The sequence below is a fragment of the Mangifera indica genome, chromosome 20 (assembly GCF_011075055.1).
Source record: "Mangifera indica cultivar Alphonso chromosome 20, CATAS_Mindica_2.1, whole genome shotgun sequence".
NCBI lineage: Eukaryota > Viridiplantae > Streptophyta > Magnoliopsida > Sapindales > Anacardiaceae > Mangifera > Mangifera indica.
The window spans coordinates 8,102,837-8,124,908 of NC_058156.1; the positions used below are offsets into that span (position 1 = coordinate 8,102,837).

Below are 22,072 nucleotides of genomic sequence, written 5' to 3' on the forward strand. Positions count from 1 at the left end.
CTCAATATATAATGTTATATGTATTAAAATAAATGCTCTTAACAATTTTCTTTTTTATATTGTCTTTTATTTTGAGTAAATTAGATGAATGACTTAGGATAGTGGAACTTTGACTAGGGGATCAATATATATCAACTAATCGTGAATACGATATATTTACATATAGTGGACATTCTAAAATTGTCTATAGTCCTAATATAATCTTGACCCAAGGCAAATGTAATATGATTATGATTATCATAGAGTTAAACAACCCTATTGAAAAGTAGTGACAGATTCTATGTGTCAAACTCATTTGATAACAACTTAGTGTAACACATGAGTGTATATTGAGTAGATTTGTCTATTAGATTGACTTGTCTAAAGGATTCTATATAGATGGTAATCCAATGTTTATAAAACATATCCTTTTGTAAACAGTGGTACATATGATTCTTTAACTTGAAATCAGTATACCATTTTGTACAAAAATAGATATGGTTTGACACCAATCCAATGTAATCCTTGATCACATGTACCACTATAGTCTTCGTACATATCTCAATAAGACCAATCATCACCTTTTTTGACAACCCTTTCTCAAGGAATATGTTAGACTTATGTCAAACCACATCAACCATTGTATAAGACGATTTTGTGCCCTTAAGATGAAAGATCACATGTATCACAATTTGATAAGAAAATATATTTTATATACATTGGAGTGACCATTCATATAAAATTCTTTTAATGAGTTTGTCCAATGAACACGTCTACAATATGCACCTAAACTATCTATGAACAATTATGATACGTGAAATTTATCATTATCTTTAAATAAAGTTGTTCAACACTATAATAGTTTTCACTATATTAGTTGTGTCATTAGTCAAAATAATATTATAATTATGAACATTATTAGAATAACTACCTTATATAAACATTAGGTTTTGCAATCAGTTGACACGTAGTTATAGAAATGGATGGCCTATAACAACTACAAATGGTTTGATAGAAATGAGGAAGCTACTTCACATTGACGAAGCTGATACCCAGTCTAGCAGAAACATTAGTCATTTTTATTTGGCTGCTCAAGTCTTTGATCTTCATCCTTTCTTTTGTTTCTTTGTTCCATCGTTTGTCAAATTGCCATGTTGTGAAATTTGAGATTTCTAGATTTTTAGGTTTTCATACAAACGCACAGTAAAATGAAGATCTCGTAATGTTATTGATTTAAAAAGAGAAAATCATAGACGCATGAACCATCTCTCTCTCTCTCTCATTAGTAAATATACATATTATTCGTATATTAAATATGTTCAAAAAAATTTTTAAACTTAAAACGTATTAAACACGTATTTTATGTTCTTCCCGTATTAAACACGAATTATACATCGTATTTTAAGTTTGCCTTTTTTTTGAACTTTTGGTTAAATTTAAAATGCAAAATTGCGACTTCTATTTTCAATTATTTACAAAAATGTCATTATCATTTAAAAAAACCAACAATATTTCTTTCTTAATTCTCTACCCTAATTTTGTGTTTTTCTCTCCTATAGTCTATACAAAGATTCACTCTGATCTGAAGTTTAAAATCCACACTAATTAATTTACTTGTTTTTTCTAACTAATTGATACGTTACTTATTATATAAAGAATTTTGATTATATATTATGTTATATTAGGTTTAATAGTTAATTAAATATTTTATATTTGAATTTTTATATTAATTTTCAATAAAAAAATCGTAAAAAAGTACTAAATTTATTATAATATTATCGTATTTTTAAACACATATTATTGGCAATGCATGATATTAAACTTATATATATATTTTGTATTGTTTTCATATGCAAACTTTAAAAATATTTTTTTATAAATATATTTTTTATTACTTATTATATTATACCAGTATAATAAATAAACTATTTTTCTTTTCAGATTTATTTAACTAGGTCTATATGTATTGTCAAAACAAAGCATGGTATTACTGCTGACTTTTTATCATCGATGAAAGAATTTGACACAAACGACGAATCATGGAAAATCTAAAGTTTTGTTTTTCTTGTAGCATATTTCAAAGTCTAAATTTAAAACAGTGGAAAGAAACCAGGAGCTATTGACATTTAATATGACAGAAATTAACAATAATTTATATTAGAATAATATTGGCCAAAAGACTGTTGCTCACCCGATGTTTGGTATATTCTCAAACTCTTACCCATAAAATTTTAAAAACTTAAATATCTATCTTTCTATTAAAATTTCTGTTAGAATTAAGGATAAAATTTTCAACACTCAATAAGAAGTGTTGACAATTGATTGGAATGGAGGAGGTGGTCAGAGAATTAAAAAAAAAAACCTTATGATGAAATGATAACTTTTTAAGTTTTGGATGAAAAACAATTATTAATTTTTAAACTATAGGGAAAAATATGATAATATTTTAGTTTTTTTTTATTTTTTGCTAAATAACAGTTCTATCATTAACTCTAACAAAAATTTTTAACAAAATGGTAGATATTAAAATTTTTGAAATCTTATGAGTAGGAATTTGAAGACAAAATATCTTTGTCACCTCTCAGACAATGACGATTCGTCGTCTTTGTTGGGAAAGAAGAAACATCTTCGTCTCTAGCTTTCGTCAGTCGAGATTAATTGAGAAATGAACTGGATTGATAGAGAAGATAGGAGAGAGAGAGAGAACATTGTTATCATTATTGTCCCTAGCGATCGACAATGTGTTAAAAAAACTCTAGAAGAAAATATAAGTTTTTTAAACTTTAAAGGAAGAGAATTTTTTATTTTTTAAACTTAGTAATTGAAAATATGATAAATTTTTAGTGTTTTAAATATTTTAATAAATAATAATTTCATACCTAACAATAATAATAAAATTTAATAGATTAATAAATATTTAAATTTTTGTTAATTAATAAATTTAAAAAATAGGTTTACACCAACCCTTGTTAAGATATAATCATTTGGTTTTTTTACATAATTTTGGAACAAAACAAAACCCTTTTAAAAAATAGTGTGACTTGTAGGAAGTGATATGTATGGCTAGGCGCCTAGGTCGGCGCATGCTCAACCTGTTAAAATTTTTTAAAGGGAAAAATATTATTTTCCACCCATTTTTTAGGTCTATCTCAAATCTATATCTATGGAAGATGAAAAAAAATTTTTCTCACCCATGACCAAACTACCGTCCAATTTTTCAATTAAGAATATGGGCAAAATTGATATTTTACTGTTTATATTAAAAAGTTATAAAGTTTATTACTTTTCACCCCCCTTAGGTTTTAGAAACTAACATTTCACCTTTACCTAAAGTTTTTAAACTTTAAAAACTAATATTTTCACCCCCCAAACCTAAGGTTTCCGTATTTTTCAAAACACAGTTATCCCTCATAACTTTCAAAAATAGCAGTTTCACCCCCATTCTTCAATTTCATCTTTCAATGTCGTCTTCGGCATCGTCACCAGCCTTCTCTTTCTTTTGGTGCGACAGCGGTGGTGCGATGAAGAGATCTTCATCTCCTTGTTGTACAGTGCGACAAAGAGACAGAGATCTCTTCGTCGCACGATGCAACGAAGAGACAAAGATCTCTTCGTCGCTCCACCGCGCGATAAAGAGGTCTCTCGTCGCTCCACCCAAACGACGAAGGATAACACTTTGTCGTCCTTCGTCTATTCTTCCAAATCTCGTCCAGATCTGAGCGACGAAGGGTCATCCTTTGTAGTCAGAGATGAGAGATCGGTGGAATACGTCGATCGTCGGTGATGGCCAGAGAAGAAAGCAAATCCTAGGGGTAAAATCAAACTTTTTAAACTTTGAGGATGGGTTGAGTTGTTAGTTTTTAAAACTTGGAGAGGAAAAATGGTGAAATTTTAAAGTTTTAAACAGTAAAATACTGATTTTACCCCTATTCCAAACTAAAAAATTGGATGATAGTTTGGGCATGGGTGGGAAAATGGGTTTTTCATCTTCCGTAAGTATAGGTTTGAGATAGGCCTAAAAAATGGGTGGGAAATAGTCCTTTGTCCCTTTTTTTTTTTTTTTTAATGGCTCACTGTCGGTGGAAAGTCTACTTGAACAAAAAATCTTTTAATTAAATCGCATAAATCATATTTTTATTTTTTATATGATTGTTTCAAACAATTTTATCAATAAATCATCTAATAAATAATTTAATTGATGATTATAAATTAAATTTAGGATATAAAATTAACTATATATAGATTTTTATATAATTTAAATGATAAATAAATAAATATATTATTTAGTATTAACTATATCATTCCAATAAAATGATAGCGAAACAAATTGGCTATAAAATATCAAGGATATTTTTAATTGAAACAGTCTTTTCCTAGGCGTCTTTTTTGTATCATTGTCGGTCGGACAAATTATAATCATATAAATATCTTATTATTTTAAAAATATCATATATATATAAATAATATATATAATTTTATATATAAATAATAATATATCATTATATTATTAAATATATTTAAATTATATTTAATTTATGATAATATATCATTATTTATATATAAAATTGTATATATTATATATACATATAGCTTTATGGTGTAAATGTAGTCTCCCATTTTGCTTTAAACAAGCAAAGTCAAGGGAGTAGGCAATTTATAATGATGTAAGACAAGATTTTAGGTAGCAAATTGAGTGGTGTATGATATACAAGAGTCATGTTGTGTTGTATTTTAGCCAAACCCATTACCAAGCTTTGTTTGCATTGTGACAATGGCTTTTACTACTACACCTTGTCACCATCTTTCATTCTTTCATTGATTGTAAGGAAACAAAAATCAAGTTTGTCAATATATAATAATGCATAGCAGGTCATTGAACTTTAAGATTTATCTGTTTGACCAAATTAAATAAGGAAAAATAATAATACATAATAAAAAATCACATATTCAAAATATATTTTAATATACAAAACTAAATTTATAGAACATATTCTAACATCTTCTCAAACTCACGTAAACAAAAAATTTGTTATCTTTGAGCATATGATATAAGTCATGAAAACATCTTGGAGAATGACTTTTAGTGAAGATGTTAGTTATTTGATCACAGATCTCTTTTAATCCAGTTAATTTGGCCTAGTTGACTTTTGGTTGATTAACCTAAGTTAACTTTAACCCAATTTAACTTTGATTGGGTTAGTTTAACCTATTTCATCTAATGGGTCGAATTTCTATGTATTTTTAATCTGATTTCAATTTATGATTTCAAAAATCATAAATATCATAATCACTCACTGTTGATGCCTCATTTTCCAACTCTGATCATCCAATTGGGTTCTATTTGAGTGAAGAATGCATGGATGTGAGCACACAACTCATGTCAACTATAACCCAAGCAGTTGCTTGGATTAACTACAACATCGTGGCATAAAACTTCCATTCACGCTGATGAGCTTGCATGTAAGGTCTCATAATTCATCTGTGAAGTTCACATCAATTCCCTTCCCAATAGGTTCATTTGAGGTGGTTCCACCAATATGAGAATGGTGTGAGGACATGGCTCACATTGGTGGCAGTCTAGGCAATGCCTTGGATTTTTGTTACAAATTTTTGACATTAAAGCAAAGGTCATTGGCAATGACAGCTCAATCCTCAATCAAGCTAGAAAAACTCAACTAAATGTGGAATTCGTTATGTTAAATGGAAATTCAATCTAAACCCCTAGAATTATATTTAGTTAAACCCTAATTGCAAACCTTCATTCATCAACAAAAAAAATCCTAAAATTAAAATTGAAGTCAAACCCTAATTTCGATATAACCTCTAATTTAGGATAAATAACTCTTGATTGAGTTCCAAAATATTATGACTTCATAACCTAATAGGTCTTGATCTAATACCACACTTAAAATAAATTTAGATGACCAAAATAAACTTAATACAATTTGTAGTTTTGGGGTTATAAAACATTGAATTAAATTATTTTAAAGTTAGAAGAATATCTTATGTGACATGCTTTTTGAATTTGTTCTTCAAATTCATATCAATACGGTGAATGGTTTTCCTCTCTTTAAACCTTACTAAATGATAGTTTTCAATTTAAAAACTACTACATTAAAAAAAAAAAAAAAACTATGTTATGTTTTGAAGAGAGGGAGCCTAGCCAACATAGTAGGTTATTTGACTTCCCATCAAAGTCTAGTAAGCATTAAAACTCACATTGATGCAATCCACACATATCATAACATGTGAAGTGTATTGAGTTATCCTTAATGATTACATTAAACTTATATGTAAATTTCTATTGAACTATTCAGTTACCTGATTTTATAAATCAAATTATCATTAATACTAACCGACATTAAAAAAATTTCTAACATGATAACGCTTGCAAAATTTGTGAGTCTTTCATACAAGAAAGGTGAGAGATTATTGAATGAACAGAAAAGTGTGCAAAATTAATAAAATAAACAAATACACCCAAATCATTATAAAAAGTAAAAAGATTGTGCGATTTAACCTAATTCACCCAAAAATAGAACAAGTTGATATTATTTTAATATCTTCTCATCTCTCTCATTACAGTGAATTTATTTGTTAATTAATTTTTATATAAATCATACAAGAGAATAATATATTTATATACTAAGATTATTATCAATAAGACAAACCTTACTAGGATATTTGTTTTTAGGAGAAACTCTAATAGGATTCCTATATTTAATAGGAATCTTACTAGGATTTTTATTTCTAAGAGAAATCTTAAAACAATTTTTTTATGGATTAAACACAAATAACTTATGGGCCTAGTAGGTGGATTAAGCACAAATAACTTATGGGCCTATTAGTGTTGCCACTCCCCTCCACCCACTAACCAAACAACAAAACCTCTATGCGTTAGCTTTATAGGCGAAGTAATCGCCAATTCAAACACTTACGCCTGACGATGCTTCTTCTGACGCCCTCATAAAAAAAGGGTTCTTCAAAACACGAAGTTATAGCCAATTCAAACACTTATGCCTGCCAATTCAATATGTTGCTTCTGCGTTGATCTCTCTTTCTCTCTTTGTTCTATACACGCATATGTTATACATGAATATGGGCTGAGAAAGCTTCATTTATTCATTCATGAAAGACTACATCAATTTTCCAAGTCACATTGCTCTTAAAATTGTTGAAGTCATTAGCTTGAGATATAAATATGAAAAAATGTTTTGCAAGAGTTGTTGTCTGTTGACATAGATACAAATAGTTAAACAGTAGGGTGGATTCTGACAAAACTTATAAATAATATCGATTTAAATATCAATAATATGTCAACATATGATTAAATGATTTTAAATTAAAATTAAAGTAATATCCAATTATATTATGACACATTATCATGTAGTTAATAGAAAGAACATAAGTAACACAAATCAGTACTTTATAAAAATCAAATTTCCAACTACATTGTTCATGTTCCTAATAACCTTGAATGGAAAAAGGACAACACTCTTTCATACATAAAGAATTAAAGAATAAACACAAATTGACACTAAATACTACTGACTGAAATCTATAAATATGGCCTGCAAAGAACTGAAATCAGTATGAAGCTACAGTATGATTCTGGCACTATCCCAGTTGAAAAATCTTATCTGCTATAAAATAATGAAAGAACGATTATGATGACAGAATTCTCTACCTACAAAGAATTTTGTGTCCCTTTCTCTGTATGCAACTGATGTATGTATGAAGAAGAAAAAGAAAGCAACAGCAATCAACTTGGCTAAGAAAAAGAGGATGAACTGCCTGCAACATCAACAGGTTCCCAGGCTGAGACTGTGTAAAGAGGCTGATCCATCCAGCTTAGAGTAAGCGCCACTCCATCAACTTGCTTCTTAACACCATAATGTTCACAAGAGTACATCTTCAACAGCATTTGACTCTGAAGCATTTCCCTCTGGCTAATCCTCATGCATCGAAATCCTCCTTGCTCCATCGTCCTCCTCCAGTTCTCAAAACACTCGTGCCTTTCGTATCGGTTGCTTCCTTCACAAGCAACTATATTCCTAATTTCCCTTGCAAACATTTCCTCTATCCTGAGCCTAACAGGGCTGTCTAATGGGAGGGAGGAATCGATCAGATCAAATATGGCAGCGTAGTGCTTTAATGAATTGGAAACTCTTGTCTCCAAGGTGGGGGAGTTGTTTTCAGCTTCTTGCTCTGTCATAATGACTATTGTAGGATTTGTACTTCGAATAAGTCCCAAAAAATCCCTGAGTGCTCCTCCATTGCCACTATACAGTGTCTTGTGCAATTGAAAGACACAATTCACTGCCACACTTTCCTTCTCCTTCACATGAAGCATCCACAGCCTCACATCTTCTAGCCTGTCCACAACTGGATGAAACTCGAACGGCAAATTCAGTGCTTCAGCAAATCTATAAAGCCTATCTCCAGTTTCATTTAGCTCTTGCTTAGACTCACCTATACCAGTAATTCTAACATGGCTTGGAGGATTACTCCTGGAGGCTAAACTCTGAAACAAACTAGGCCACTGGAGACCTTGCTTGATGTCAAAATCAATAATGTGAACCCTGTCTTTCCCGTCAAAAGCTCTCAGCAGCATCTCATTTGATGTGAAATGAATGAACTTCGGAATTGGTGTTACCTGGTTCAATAGCCTCAATGCAATACCCGAATCATCATCCAACCGATCAAGATCTTGAGGTGGATTAATATGAAAAGTATGAGGCCAAAGCCTGGCAACCCGAAGAGCCAAAGCTTCAGTGTAGTAGGCACATAGGCGACTTATTGAGCTTCCTCGTGGAGAAGCAAGATCCCCTAATTTAGCAATATAATGATTGATGGCATGGATATTCCTTCTCCCTATTGCTTCAACACATGCAGTAAGTAAGCTGACAAGCTCAAAACCTTGATTACCCCACTGGTTCTTATCCTCCTCACTAGCCTCCACACCACCTTGATGTGGATAAGGATTTTTAGACCCATTACCCATATCATGCTCCACAGGATTCTCATGCGGCCCAAGAGCCAAGTTATGACTCTCTGATGAGTTACTTGAAGCTGAAACCTCCTTTGCCAGCCTATGTCTGGTCTCATGAACATCTTTTTCACCCAAATCAGTGATCTCAGTTACAACTGACTCCACCCAAGGAATTTTTGACAATGGCAGGGGTGGTGAGATCAAATCACTAGGCACAAAACAGACCCGGTCATCCTCCCCTGAACAAGTCAAAGGTAGTTGAGGAACATTTTGGTCGGTGAAACTTTGCTGAAACCAAAAGTTCCTACAACTCAATTGGCCTAAGCTTAAATTATCTCCACTTTCATGAATATCATCATTCTTCCCATCATTATCACTGCTACCCTTTTTCCTTTTAGCCCTATTAATGCAAGACTCATCAACCAAGCCCCCTTCTGCAAACCTCTTCAGACTCTTACCCTTCTCCCAAAACTTATCTTTTATCTCTATCTGGTTATTTCTTGTAGCCAAAGGTGGTAAACGGATGTTTTGCTTCAGAGAACAGCTGCTCTTGGACTCAATTGGCTTATCAACTGAGAGACCAACAGGCCTAATTGGTTGTGGCCTTGAAGTGTCTTTCCGTGAGAAGCTACATGGCAAGTCCAGTCTCTGTTTGTTCATTGAAGGCAGCTGGAAATGGCAAGCTTGAAATTGTGCAGATGCTTCACTCCTCAATCTATGCCTTGGTGACACCAATGCAGAACTAGAACACCCAGCCAACATTCTCTACAACCTTCCTATTCTCTTTCCTTTTGTGCTTTTTTAATGTTTCAGTTTCAATTCACCCACCCAACCTATCTTTATCTCTTTAAAACTTCCTATCTCTCTTTGGTTCTGTAATTGTATGCTGCAATGCAATGTATGAGTTTTCCTGTGCAAATTCTTCTAAGTTTTCTTATATGTCCTAGTAAGTATATTTAGCAAAGGTATATCTAGAGAGATAGACTAAGTGAGTGTGTGAACTTTCAAGAAATCAAAATACAATAAAAACAATAGGAATCCGATGAGTAACAAAGTGAAGAAATTCAACAAAAGATTTTATAACAAATTTCCAGTGTTCCTATATGAACAAGTATGTGTATGTTATGAATTAAAGAACAAGAATAAGCAAAAGAATAAAAAAATAAATCCAATTTCTAAAACCCCACCCCGAAAAAATCAAAGAATTGAAGACTAATCAAACACCTATAACAAAACAATCATCGGATTCCAAAGCATTCACTCAACGCTCATTGTTTCTTCACAAGCGAATTCACATCATGAAAGAAAGTATAATGAACACATACTTGATCAAATTTCTCACTGAAACTCATAGAAACCATGAAACTAAGAGCAGCATTTGCAGCCAAGAACAAGTCCATGATAGCTTAAAAACTGAACCAAAAGAGGGAAACCTCAGCTGTATTAACTTGTCAAAAACTCATCTCCAAACTCATTCACTTCCCAAAAGAACCATAAACCTTAAAACCCTCGTGTTTTTATATACCAACTTAATTTAACCAATCCCCTTTTGTTTTTCTCCTTTTTTCTTCTTCTACTACTAAATACTATACTATACTATCTCCATAACTACCACTTTCCTGGCTAAGTGTCTTGATCATTGCTCTTTTGAGGTCTTGTTAAGGAAGGTAGTGTTAGAGCTGTTGGATTATGATCGAAGAGTGGAGATGATAAATCGAAGTGACCGTTGGGAGGTGTCGGTGAAATTAGACCGTTGGAGGGAGGGAGTTGATGTACGGACATGGATTTTTTCTGCTTTAAATATTCTAGTGGTGGACGTGGGATGCACGTGCCTGTCTCCTGAAACCCGTTCACTTGACCGTTGGTTTGGTTATTTATATATTTTATATATATATATTTTTTTTTTACACGTATTTGGGTTTTAGTTTTTCCTATAATAACTTCCTTAGTGTTGCCACTTTAAGAAACCCACGTAAGTACGTGGCGCACGACAAGCCGCCATTAGACAGGTGGTTGGTCAAGTGAGATTTATTGACTACGTAATCATTAGGTGCCCTTCTTTTTTTTTTGCCGTATAAAGTATGTCAGGGCATTTTGGTTGGGCCGAATGGCTACTTCTTTTCCAAATTTGACGAGAGAATGATACTTAAGAATGAAGATCGGACATGGGTCAAGCTACTTCGAGTTTAAAAATAAATTTAATTTGAAAAAATATAAAATAAATTCGGTTTAACAAAATTTGACTTTAAAAGTTAATATTATCGAATTCTAATTTAAGTTTGACTCATTAAACTTATAAAACTAAAAAATCGATTCAAATCAATTGAAACGATATTATTTTTTATTTTAATAAATATATATTAAAACAATATTATTTCGATTATTTTTTGTTATTTGTCTACAATATCGAACTGAAGTTGAGATACTAAAACCAAACTAAATCAACTTTCAAACAAGTTAAATTGAACTCAAATTGGTTTAAGCTCAAGTTTAGGTTAACTCGAATCAAACCCTATTTTTTCACCGTTTTGGTTTAAAAGTTATTCTTTCGATAAATTGGTCAATAAAATTAGTTAAAATTTTTTATATTTACTCAAGTTAAATTACACTTTATCCCAAAATAATCTATAAAATTTTTATTAATCTTGTGCACAACTTCACGACACCAACTCTATTGTTCACCATCAACTCCATTTAGATCTACCAGATCTCACTCAAGCAAGTGTGTTCATATCGTAGATAGGAGGCGCGACTCAATTAGGATTACCCGTCAAAATGTAGGACGGATGGTGGATACTAAAATGCATTGGCGAGGTGATGACTAAAATAGGTTGGGAGCAACCACAAAATTGGTTGTTGCCAACCATGACTGGGAAGTGACCTTTCAACGGTTAAAATGGCTTGTCCTCTTGGTAAATTTTGTTCTTAGCCGATTATTCCTTCTAAAAGGTACCCAAACAAAATCTAGAGCTGTCTAGTATCCGCACACATCATCAAATTAGTAACAAAATTTGAAATATTTTGTAAAACGTATAACGATTAGCCATTGGCTTTAACCCTAACCCTGTCATATGCAATGCGGCAGCTTCAATTGCTTGAAAAAGAAATGAAAATTATAGGTAAATCTAAGATTCCTCTATCAGCACAATTTTATATCAAATTTAAAGATCTTTTTTCTTTTCTGTGGATTCATGGCGTCAAACGATAAAATAGCTCCACCGTCGCTCACAATCAAGCCACCCTGGAGAATAGTAACAGTTTACAACACCATAAATTACCTCCCAACTGACATTCTTGTTGAAATATAACTGATTTCTTAAAACAATGAAAACAGACAGTGGCATAACTAGATTAACTCCAGAAACAAAGCTTCCTGTCTGCTTGTAAGACCTAGATCGTTCAGAGTTAAACCACTCTCGCTGTCACTGAAAGCTCGCCTTGGGTATGGCCTCACCTGTTCAAGTGATAACATTAAAGTTAGTTTGAATTGAATAATCGAAGTCTATAGTTATTTTACAGAGTCAATTTTTATTGTTATGCATAGGGGCAGAATTACCAGTCTATATGTGCCAGCTTTGAACCCCCTACCAATGTCTATGAAATCAAAAAGAGACTGCAAAGCAATAGAATTTGCCAATTACGGATTTGCTTACAGACAAACTGAAGCAAAAGTATACTGCTCTTCTGATTTAAAAAAAAAAAAAGAATTTACCTGTAGCTTGTTGGATTTGAGAAATCGGCGTCCACGACGACTACCATCTGGCATCTTCACCAGAAGGGTCACAGCATTTTCATCATCTGCTGACGGCTCCTGAGGCAGAGAAGCTTCCTTGGCTGCTAATTGTCTTTCATATTCCTACAAGGAAAAATTCCATATAACCATGTAATGTCAAAATATTCCTTTATGCCCATAACAAGAAACTTCAAGTTCAAAGAGCATTGAAGTCTTTGATATAAAAAAAAGCATATTCATACACAAGCTAATTATAATGGCACAGAAATTGAGTAAGGGAAAATCTCCAATAATGAGAAAATTATATATTTTATATACAAAATACCTTCTCCTCCTCCATTTTCCTACGTGTTTCTTCCTCTTTCCGTTTTTCTTCTTCAAGAGCAGCTTTTCTAGCTTCTTCCTCCTCTAAACGACGAGCTTTAGCTTCCTCTGTAGCCTTGGACTCTTTCTCTCTGTCAGCTAGCAATGATGCGAGATATTCATCATCCTGAATGTATCAAATAAATGGGTAGAAGTTTAGTCACACTCTAAACAATAGCCAGATCTTTCAAATTTTATTTTTGGTCCAGGGCCCAAAATTAAACCTGCTGCTCCCGTATCAAACGTTGAGCTTCTAAAGATGGTGAAGGAGGACGGGGAGTCCGCTGTGCAAAAGATCCATGAGGACGCATAAACTGATGAGGTGCATATGGATAATTATATCCACTTTCAGGAATCCCACCAAACATAGCAGCCTCAAGCATAACCGCTTCATCATGCTCCTCAGAAGAAATGCCACCCCACTATAATTTAATAAAAATGAATAGGCCAAATAGATTAATAGGCATATCATATTTGATTAAACATTTCACAATAATTAAAGTTCTTGTTGACTTCCTTATTAAGATAATATGCAAGCATGATACCTCATCCGGGAATACATTTCCACTGTGCTGTGGAAGATCACTGATATCATGTTGTTGAGGATTTGAAGGTGAGCTAGCCTCAATAACCTGGGTTTCTTTGGGCAATTCCACAGAGCCAGAAGACATGTGTCTAGGCCTTTGCCTAACTAGAGGCTGATCCTCCACATCTTCACCTTCATCTTGGATGGATGAGGAACCCGCTTCTAACCTAGATTGACATAAAGCATCCTCATTAAATTACTGTCTCAACAGTAGATGATATACATTAGGAAAACATGTAGATTGTTCCTTAACATGGCCAGCACAACATAGAAATTCAACAGAAACATGCAGTGTCACTATAAAGAAACTTGCAACATGTATAACTCTTAAGAAGCAAAAAAAAAAATATACCTTCCATTTGATACTGGTACTTTCCCCGGGTCCACTTCAGCTGGCTGAGAAGATCCTGCTTTTGAAGCTTCAATATCTCCCCCTAGCTGAAGTAGAGCTTTCTCTTTCTCTGCTGTCTGAATTTAATTCACGTGAAGTGAGACAAATAAGTGCTGTTATGAGAATAATGTAAAGGAAAAACATACCATCAATGACAATGAAACTGCATGTGCCAGATTGGCATCTTCCATATGTGTTTGCCCATCCTTAGTCCTGAGATCGCTTAAGTCCTGCATCAAAATGAAAATACATCAATGTCCATAGGTACAAAGCCTGACAAAAGTCATCCAAATGGTAAAGGTACAGTAAAGTACATTCTGCACTGAATTGTTGAATATAAAAGTTTACCTCAACTTCTCTTTTTGAAGCCTCAATAGCAGCTCGAACCATTTCTTCTTCTATGTCATTGCTATAGTCTGGCAAATTCTCAAAAGCAGGAGCAGTGGGGCTGCTATGCCTTTCATCAGAACCATCATTTCGCAGTGTGGCCGGTGCAGTCATGGTTACCGGAGTATCCTCATCAACTATGACCATCCCATGGCTTTCAGGGTCATGAGCATGTGTAGATTCAGTGACATCCTCAATGGTAGGAGCATGACCAGTTGGATCAAAGCCATCCTTAACCTCAATGGGGATCTCTCTAACCTCTCTCGGTTGGGTAACAAATGGTTCACGATTCATAAAGTCAGAACCACCCTCCAAGAAACTTCTACGAAAGTTTGGATCAAGCAGTGAAAATGGATTCAAAGTTCTTGCTGCAGATAGGAGTGGAAAAGGAGCTGCTCGAGATCCAGATTCAATTGGATTATCTATTTCCATGAAATCATCTTGAGGTGTGAGAATAGATGTCTGACGAACACTGAACATGAACAAATGAATTACAAAATAAAAACAGATTAAGCAAGAAGCACAAACTGCGACCAAATTAAGAATAATCTAGGTGAATCAAAAGATATAAAAGAAAACAAAGGACTATAATAAATGACACATGAACAATAGATATACAAGCATGAAGCATTCTACAAGTTATAATTCTTGGCTTAAAATCATATCAGGAAAAAGAATTAAGCTTGGTCAAGAGAAAGGACAGACGTGTTCGTTGATGTGTTTCTATCTCCTTCACCGAAAAATGCATTCACAGCTGCATTGAGATCACCACCATGCTCCTGACAGCAAGGAAGATTATTGGATGAATTAGCAATAAACAAAAATAAATTTCATCAATCAGCAGCAAGAAGACTACAAAGGGCTCAAGTGTGCATCCTCAGATAACTACATTAAAAGGTTAATAGTTTCATATATAATGATAGATCAGACATCAACATTTAAAAACATGCAGCATCCATGCTATTTAGACAGAAATTTTCCAAAAGAGTATAACACAAATCCCACTTAAGAATCACAAATAATAAAAGAGACTAAACCAACTTACTTTAAACAAATACAAACTGACCTAGCTAAGTCAAACTCTTGATGGATCTTCACACTAGCTCTACAATGTATTGGCCTAGTCATGCTTAACAACATTCATACAGCATGAATTAAGAATATTGATTACCCAAGCCATTATGTTTCCAAAAATTCACCAGCTAAATACTTGAAAATATAGAACAAATTAATGAATGAATTAAAAAAAAAAAAAAAAAAACGTAAATTGGAGAAAATGCCCTTTCCAAAGAAGCATGGTTAGGAAAAATGGATAGGCATCATTCGACACACATACATTTCTGCAGTGCCATATTTTAACACAGCCAAATAAACTTAAAAATAAAAATGGGTTTTTTTTAAATAAATAAAAGTGGTAAAATTAAACAATAGAAATTCAGTTTGGAATACATTCGATTCTCTCTTCTTATTTATTTATTCAAATTTAACTAAAAACAAAAGGTCCCCCATCTAGAAACCGTCAATTAGTTAGTTTTTTTTTTCTTTGTTTAAGAAAAAAACGACTACAAGCTGCATATTAAGTTTAAAAAAAAAAAAAAACTAAAAGGAAATGAATGATAAGCTAACACTGGAAAAAAAAAAAAAACACAAACAGAAACCCTAATTTCGAGCCAATTACATCTTCGATTAACTTGAAGACCTATAATTGCACATTAATAACAATTACAAACAAAAATAAATAAAGATAAATAATCATCAAATTATATAAAAAGAGTCGATGAAACTGAATATAAATATATAATATAATTATACCTCTAGCTTTTGCAGCGCCACCGATTCAGTGACGCCCGTGATGGTAATGAAGGTGTCGATTGCTTCTTGATTAGGCCTCACCATTTTTTCCGATAAATTTAAAGTCTTTATCACTGCTGTGTGTTGTTTCTTTTTTAGAAAAAAAGAATCGAAAAAGAATTTGACAGGTTTCAATATAAGCCACTGTTTGGCGAGTTTTAGTATTGTACCTTCTCCAATATCCTGAGTTTCCTATTTTCCAAGCAAAGGAAGCGTATTGGTTCAGAGAATCACTTAATTCTAGAGTTGACGGTGGGCCTTTCCGGGCTGGGTCAGGCCAGCTTGGGCACGGTTTATCATGCTTATGGGCCGTTCTAGGTCAAGACCCATATTATGGTAGCTCCTGTGGATTGAGATAACCTGCATTTTAAACGGTTATATCGTATCGAACTTTTAACGGGTTTGTTTGGCAGTCTTTATCGAATTAGTATGTTAATTAAATAATAAAATATATTATTAAATAAAATTATATAAAATTCGTTTTTAAATTATTAAAACTAATGATATTATCTTAAAAATTTTATTGATAATTTATATTTTTAGTAAAAAAATCTTATAATTACATGATAAAAAATTTTAAAAATAATATAAATAAATTCATTTACATAATATACAAATATAAGTTCGATTTATATATCTTCTACTTATTTTCAATATTCAAATTATTGAACTCATCAAATATATCCTCTACTACCAAATTTCGTAATTTGAATTTAGTTGTCACATAATCTTTCGTACACATGATAATATCGACTATGTTAGAGTATAAGTTCAATCAGTTGTCGTCAAACATGCATCAACTTGCATTAAAAGTTAGTTACGATGTTACAATAGACATCGAAGACTTTAACAAATCATGTGTCATAATAGAAAACATTGAATATCTATTTTGATATGCTTTCAACTATGTTAAAACACTGAATGTGTCATAACCCTAGTGTATGTGGTAGGTTGGAAATTAGAACAATCTTATTAGAGATTTACATAATTTGGTTCAAACCGTAAAATTGAACCTAATCGTTTAAAAATTATAATTTGGTTTGGGTTACAATTTGAATGATTTTTAAACCAAACCAAATCGTAACCCATATTTCTTTAATATATATATATATATATTCAAATCATGATAGTCGAATCGTGTATTAAAAATCTAATTTTTTATATTATGTATCATATATCATATTGACATTTCATCATTTTAAATATTATCACAAACACCCTTAATATTTGAAAATTTTCATAAACCCCATACTGCACCATTATTTTCCTTAAAAAAGTATATCAATCCATATAAATAATATGTATTGTATTGTAAGATATGTTTATTATATCATATTAATTCAATATACTTTATAATACCTATAGTTTTTTACTTATATCGTATTGTATCGTAATATACATATCATATATTATAGGGTATTGATAACTATAATTCAAACCGTAATTCAAACCAGACCAAATTATATTTTTTCAGTTTAGTTTGGTTTAAAAAATTTTCAAACTATTTTTTTAATTTGATTTGAAAAAACTTTTAAATTTTTCAAACCGCACCAAACTATAAACTATAAACTATATTGTAGGTAGCCCTAAATCTTATTTAATGATACTACTGATTTCAAAGCTACCCAACCAGGTCATTGATGACAACATTATTAAATTAAAATTAATTTAAAGGGCACCATGAGAAAATTATAATAAGATTGATTCATACAAAAGGTGAAAATATTTGAACATAAATTATAAAATATATGATACATTCAAAGTTTGTATCCTAAATTTTAAAACCTTGGTAACATTAATTAATCAATGTCTTGTGAATGATAAAATGAAAATAAAATTATTAATGAAATGATAACCATATTAGATAGATACTTTAACCAAAAAGAGAGAGAGAGAGAGAGAGAGAGAGAGAGAGAGGGGGGGGGGGGGGGACAACAAATCTCAAGGGAATTCAGTCGTAAAAAAAAAAAAAAAGAGAGAAAAAAAAACATCTATATATGACTAGAGATGACAACTTGAAGGGATGAGGAGGAGATCTCGATATTTTTTTTGTTCCTGTTATAGAGATAAAAATAATTTTTTGTCTTCTTCTTACGAAGAAAAGTTATTTTTCTGTCTCTGTTTCTAAGGAGAAAAATTTCTTTCTCATACTCTCTAAACATAATACAAATATATTAAATAATAAAATTAATTAAAATTAAAACTAACCAATTATTTCAAATATCACAATATATTAACCACTTTAATATTTACAACAAAAATATAAATAAATTTGAAAAATATAAATAATTTAAAACCATAAGAATATATTAGCATTTTAAGTAAGAATACTAATATAAAGGGGCAGGGATAAGGATGAGGACAAGGATGAAGACGGGGTAGGATGGGAAAATGACACATTTATCCCCGCACCTGATTGCGAGGATATTTTTCGTCCTCGTTTCCTTCCTCATTTCCATCAGAAAACCCCCTCCCTATTAAGGTAGAGGAGGGTCAGAGCTCTAAATTTGGAGCGAAATTATCATTTCTACATATAACAACCTTTTTTATAGTTAACTATTAAAGTGAATTTGGTTGGGATAATCTTTAACCATAAAATGATATATTCCTTAAAAAATGTATTACTTATAAGATTATTAAATTTAAATTATTATTATTATTTTTTATAAAAATTGATAAGTATCAATAATTATTATGTTTAGTGAGATATAATTAAAAAAATATTAAAATATTATTTACTTAAATATTTTAAAAACTATTGGATATAGTTATTCTAAAATATTTTTTATATTACTTATTATATTAATTGAAAGAGTAGTGTTATGTGTACAAATAATGTATATAACTTTATACATAAATAATAATATGACTCTATGTGATTAGGTAGTTTAAAATTAGAGATAAAACAATTAATAAAACCATGTACATAAATAATAAATACAATTTTGTGTACAAATAATGATATATCACTATACGATTAAATGTTGTTTTATCTTGATTTTAAAATCACTCAATCATAAGGTGACACATCATTGTTTGCGTACAAGATTGTGCTCGTTTTTTGTGCATATAGTATTACTCTAAAGCAACACTAAATTACATCGTGATATATCAGTATTTATGCACAAATAATGTGCATATAATTTTATTGTAATTGAAAATGAAGATATTTTTGTCCTTAAATATACAAAATCAAAATTACCTTAATAATATATTTTTATCTAAAGTGAAAGTGTTACCTTCTATATTATCTAACACATCATCTTTGGTAATAGTAGATTATCAGAATATTTTATTACCTAACAGACCAAATGAAGTAATGTCAATAATAAAATATAGATTACTTGATTACTTTGAACTTTTGGTTTAAGTAATATTTTATTATGAAAAAATTAATAAATATAAATAATTATTTTGTCTAGTTTAAGGTAATAAAAAATTAATAAAACATCTTAAGCTTATCCTACATCAATTACAATATCTTTTTTAGTGATTTACATTTTGCCACCCAAGATATGGTCTTAAGACATTTTTCCATCCACTGAATGTATAAACCAAATTTTTTTCACCTAAAACCCAATTTTGTTAAAATGAACCAACCTTACAAAAATACAATAGTAATTTTACTATAAAATTAAAAAATAATAATAAAAAGAATCACCCTTTTACAAACTTTACCTTAACATTTTGAGCGTGATAGTTAGACCTTTTAATATGTTTGAAAATCTATAATTTAATCTCTATAATTTAAGTTTGGAAACCCTTAGCCATTAAAACTACCACTATCCAAACTCAAACCCACTATAATCACCACCCACTCAAGCATACTCCTCATCATCATCATCTTTTTTATGCCCTTCCTAGTCATGATTGGTATTTCGATGCCTTCATCTTCCTCTAATCTCTCATAGCTCAACTCCCTCTCAAATTCAAAACTATAAGTTGACCCCTGCCTATATTCAGATTCACTCCTTCCATCATACTGAATTTATATTCTTGTTTTCTCTCATACCGAGATCATAATCGAATTTCCCATTATTCCCAAACTCAAATTCAAGTTTCCAACCATATCCAGATTCACATATGGGTTTCTTATCATACCCAAATTTGAAATCAAGTATATGCCAATATTCAGACTCAAATTTTTAACTATACTTAGACTTAAGTTTGAGTTCACCATATTCAGGGTTTAGGCTTTATAGTCATAGTCCAACGCATAACCTCCCTTATCTCCAAAAGCAATTTTGAGTCTCGATTCGAGCCAAGGCTTGACACCACTGTAGAAGTTGTATTCAATGGCAAGACCCTTATCAATCTTGGTCAAAGGCTTGACATAAGAAGATAACTATAGATACCAAAGAAGAAGAGGGTGAAAGTGAAAATATTACATACAAAAAGATATTTAAAAAATTGTTAATTTGGAATAACATGACACATTTGAAAAGAGAAATAATTGAGGCTAATATGATAATTTAGTTTTTTGATACCATATCAAAATTATTTTTTGTTAATAAAGTTAGGATGTATTTAAAAGATGTGATTAATCCATTGAGTAGATTAAAAATGGTTTTATAGCCAAAACTGGGTGGGAATATAAATCACTTTTTTTTCTCTCCAAAACTGAACTTCCTAATACTTCTAAGTGTCGTGCAAAGATTGACTCATTAACATGAACATACTTGATTATAGAAGCATGAATGAAACTTGTCAAAACTATTTTACGCGGCCACATGTTATAATTTCTATTGACATTAATTAATGAGTATCTATTTTAATTCAAGTCCTTAGAATTTCATTATTCATGTCAATTTCTGCAAATTGTTGTAAAATTACAATTTAATAACTCAGTCAATTCACAACAGAACTTTGTATTTAACTTTAAGGATTAACAAAATTAGTTAAGTATTAAAACTTTTTAAATGAAAGTCTAGATTTGAGTCTTTGTCTCGTTGATAAAACTTTAACTTACTTATTATAATAGTTGTGAATTTAAAAACTGTGAATTGGGTAATCTTGTTAAACAAATGCATATGGAGTCCTAGTTATAAAAAAACACACAACTTTGTGCGCAATTCTCTCTTCTTAGCCTCGATTCATACTCTCGCATTGATTCAACTAGTCTTACTACCACTATTGCAAAAACCAAAATTAACCCAATCATTTTCATTTTTGCATAATAAAGATGATATCGAACCTTCTTGTCCCTGTGTCTCCACTGTATAGATAAGAAAAATAACCTTAGCCATGGGGGTTCCCACAAGAGAATCTGTGCTATTTATTTATCAAAGCTCTTGGTTCTCTAGCCAGACATGAGAATTCTCCAGGTCCAGGATATTAGTTAATAACAATAATAAAAACATTAGAACTTTCAATATAAAAGTCTAGTTCGAGTGTTTACTATGTTTGAAAAACTTTGATTTATCTAATACAGTGGTTATAAGTTCGATTACTATGTCTTGAGTTTATTTGCCCAACAGTTATAAAAAAAAAAAAAATCACAAGAACATTTTGTTTTAAAATTTCAAAGAGATACTGAGCTATCATTGCTGTGTGTACCCCTTAAAGGAGACCTTCCCAAATCCATTCTAAACAGTTCAGCAATCTGTGTCATCCTCTTAAAGAAACCATTCAACCATTTCAACACCTTACTGCATAAAGCCAACTTTGGTTAAATGGGGTACCTTATATGTATTATATTTCTGACAGCTATGACTATTGACAGTTATGTGCTTTCACTTTATCAGGCATCTACAGTGTTCAATACTATAACAGACTCTTGACATTACAATG

General features: G+C 31.4%; 2 protein-coding genes across 2 annotated transcripts; both read right to left on the reverse strand.

The window, feature by feature from the left end:
• Positions 1–7,388: 7,388 nt before the first annotated feature.
• On the reverse strand, positions 7,389–10,590 carry LOC123204169 (scarecrow-like protein 28). The gene has a single exon (XM_044620749.1). The coding sequence runs from the start codon at positions 9,731–9,733 to the stop codon at positions 7,751–7,753; it is 1,983 nt and encodes a 660-aa protein (XP_044476684.1). The 5' UTR covers positions 9,734–10,590; the 3' UTR covers positions 7,389–7,750.
• Positions 10,591–12,084: 1,494 nt separating this feature from the next.
• On the reverse strand, positions 12,085–16,481 carry LOC123204930 (plant UBX domain-containing protein 8-like). The gene is made up of 11 exons (XM_044621747.1): positions 16,244–16,481; positions 15,137–15,210; positions 14,393–14,903; positions 14,191–14,274; positions 14,006–14,121; positions 13,613–13,820; positions 13,292–13,489; positions 13,030–13,194; positions 12,684–12,827; positions 12,528–12,584; positions 12,085–12,425 (listed from the first exon to the last, which is right to left on the reverse strand). Exons 1-11 carry the CDS (start codon positions 16,325–16,327, stop codon positions 12,318–12,320), a joined length of 1,749 nt encoding a protein of 582 aa, XP_044477682.1. The 5' UTR covers positions 16,328–16,481; the 3' UTR covers positions 12,085–12,317.
• Between the last annotated feature and the right edge of the window lie 5,591 nt (positions 16,482–22,072).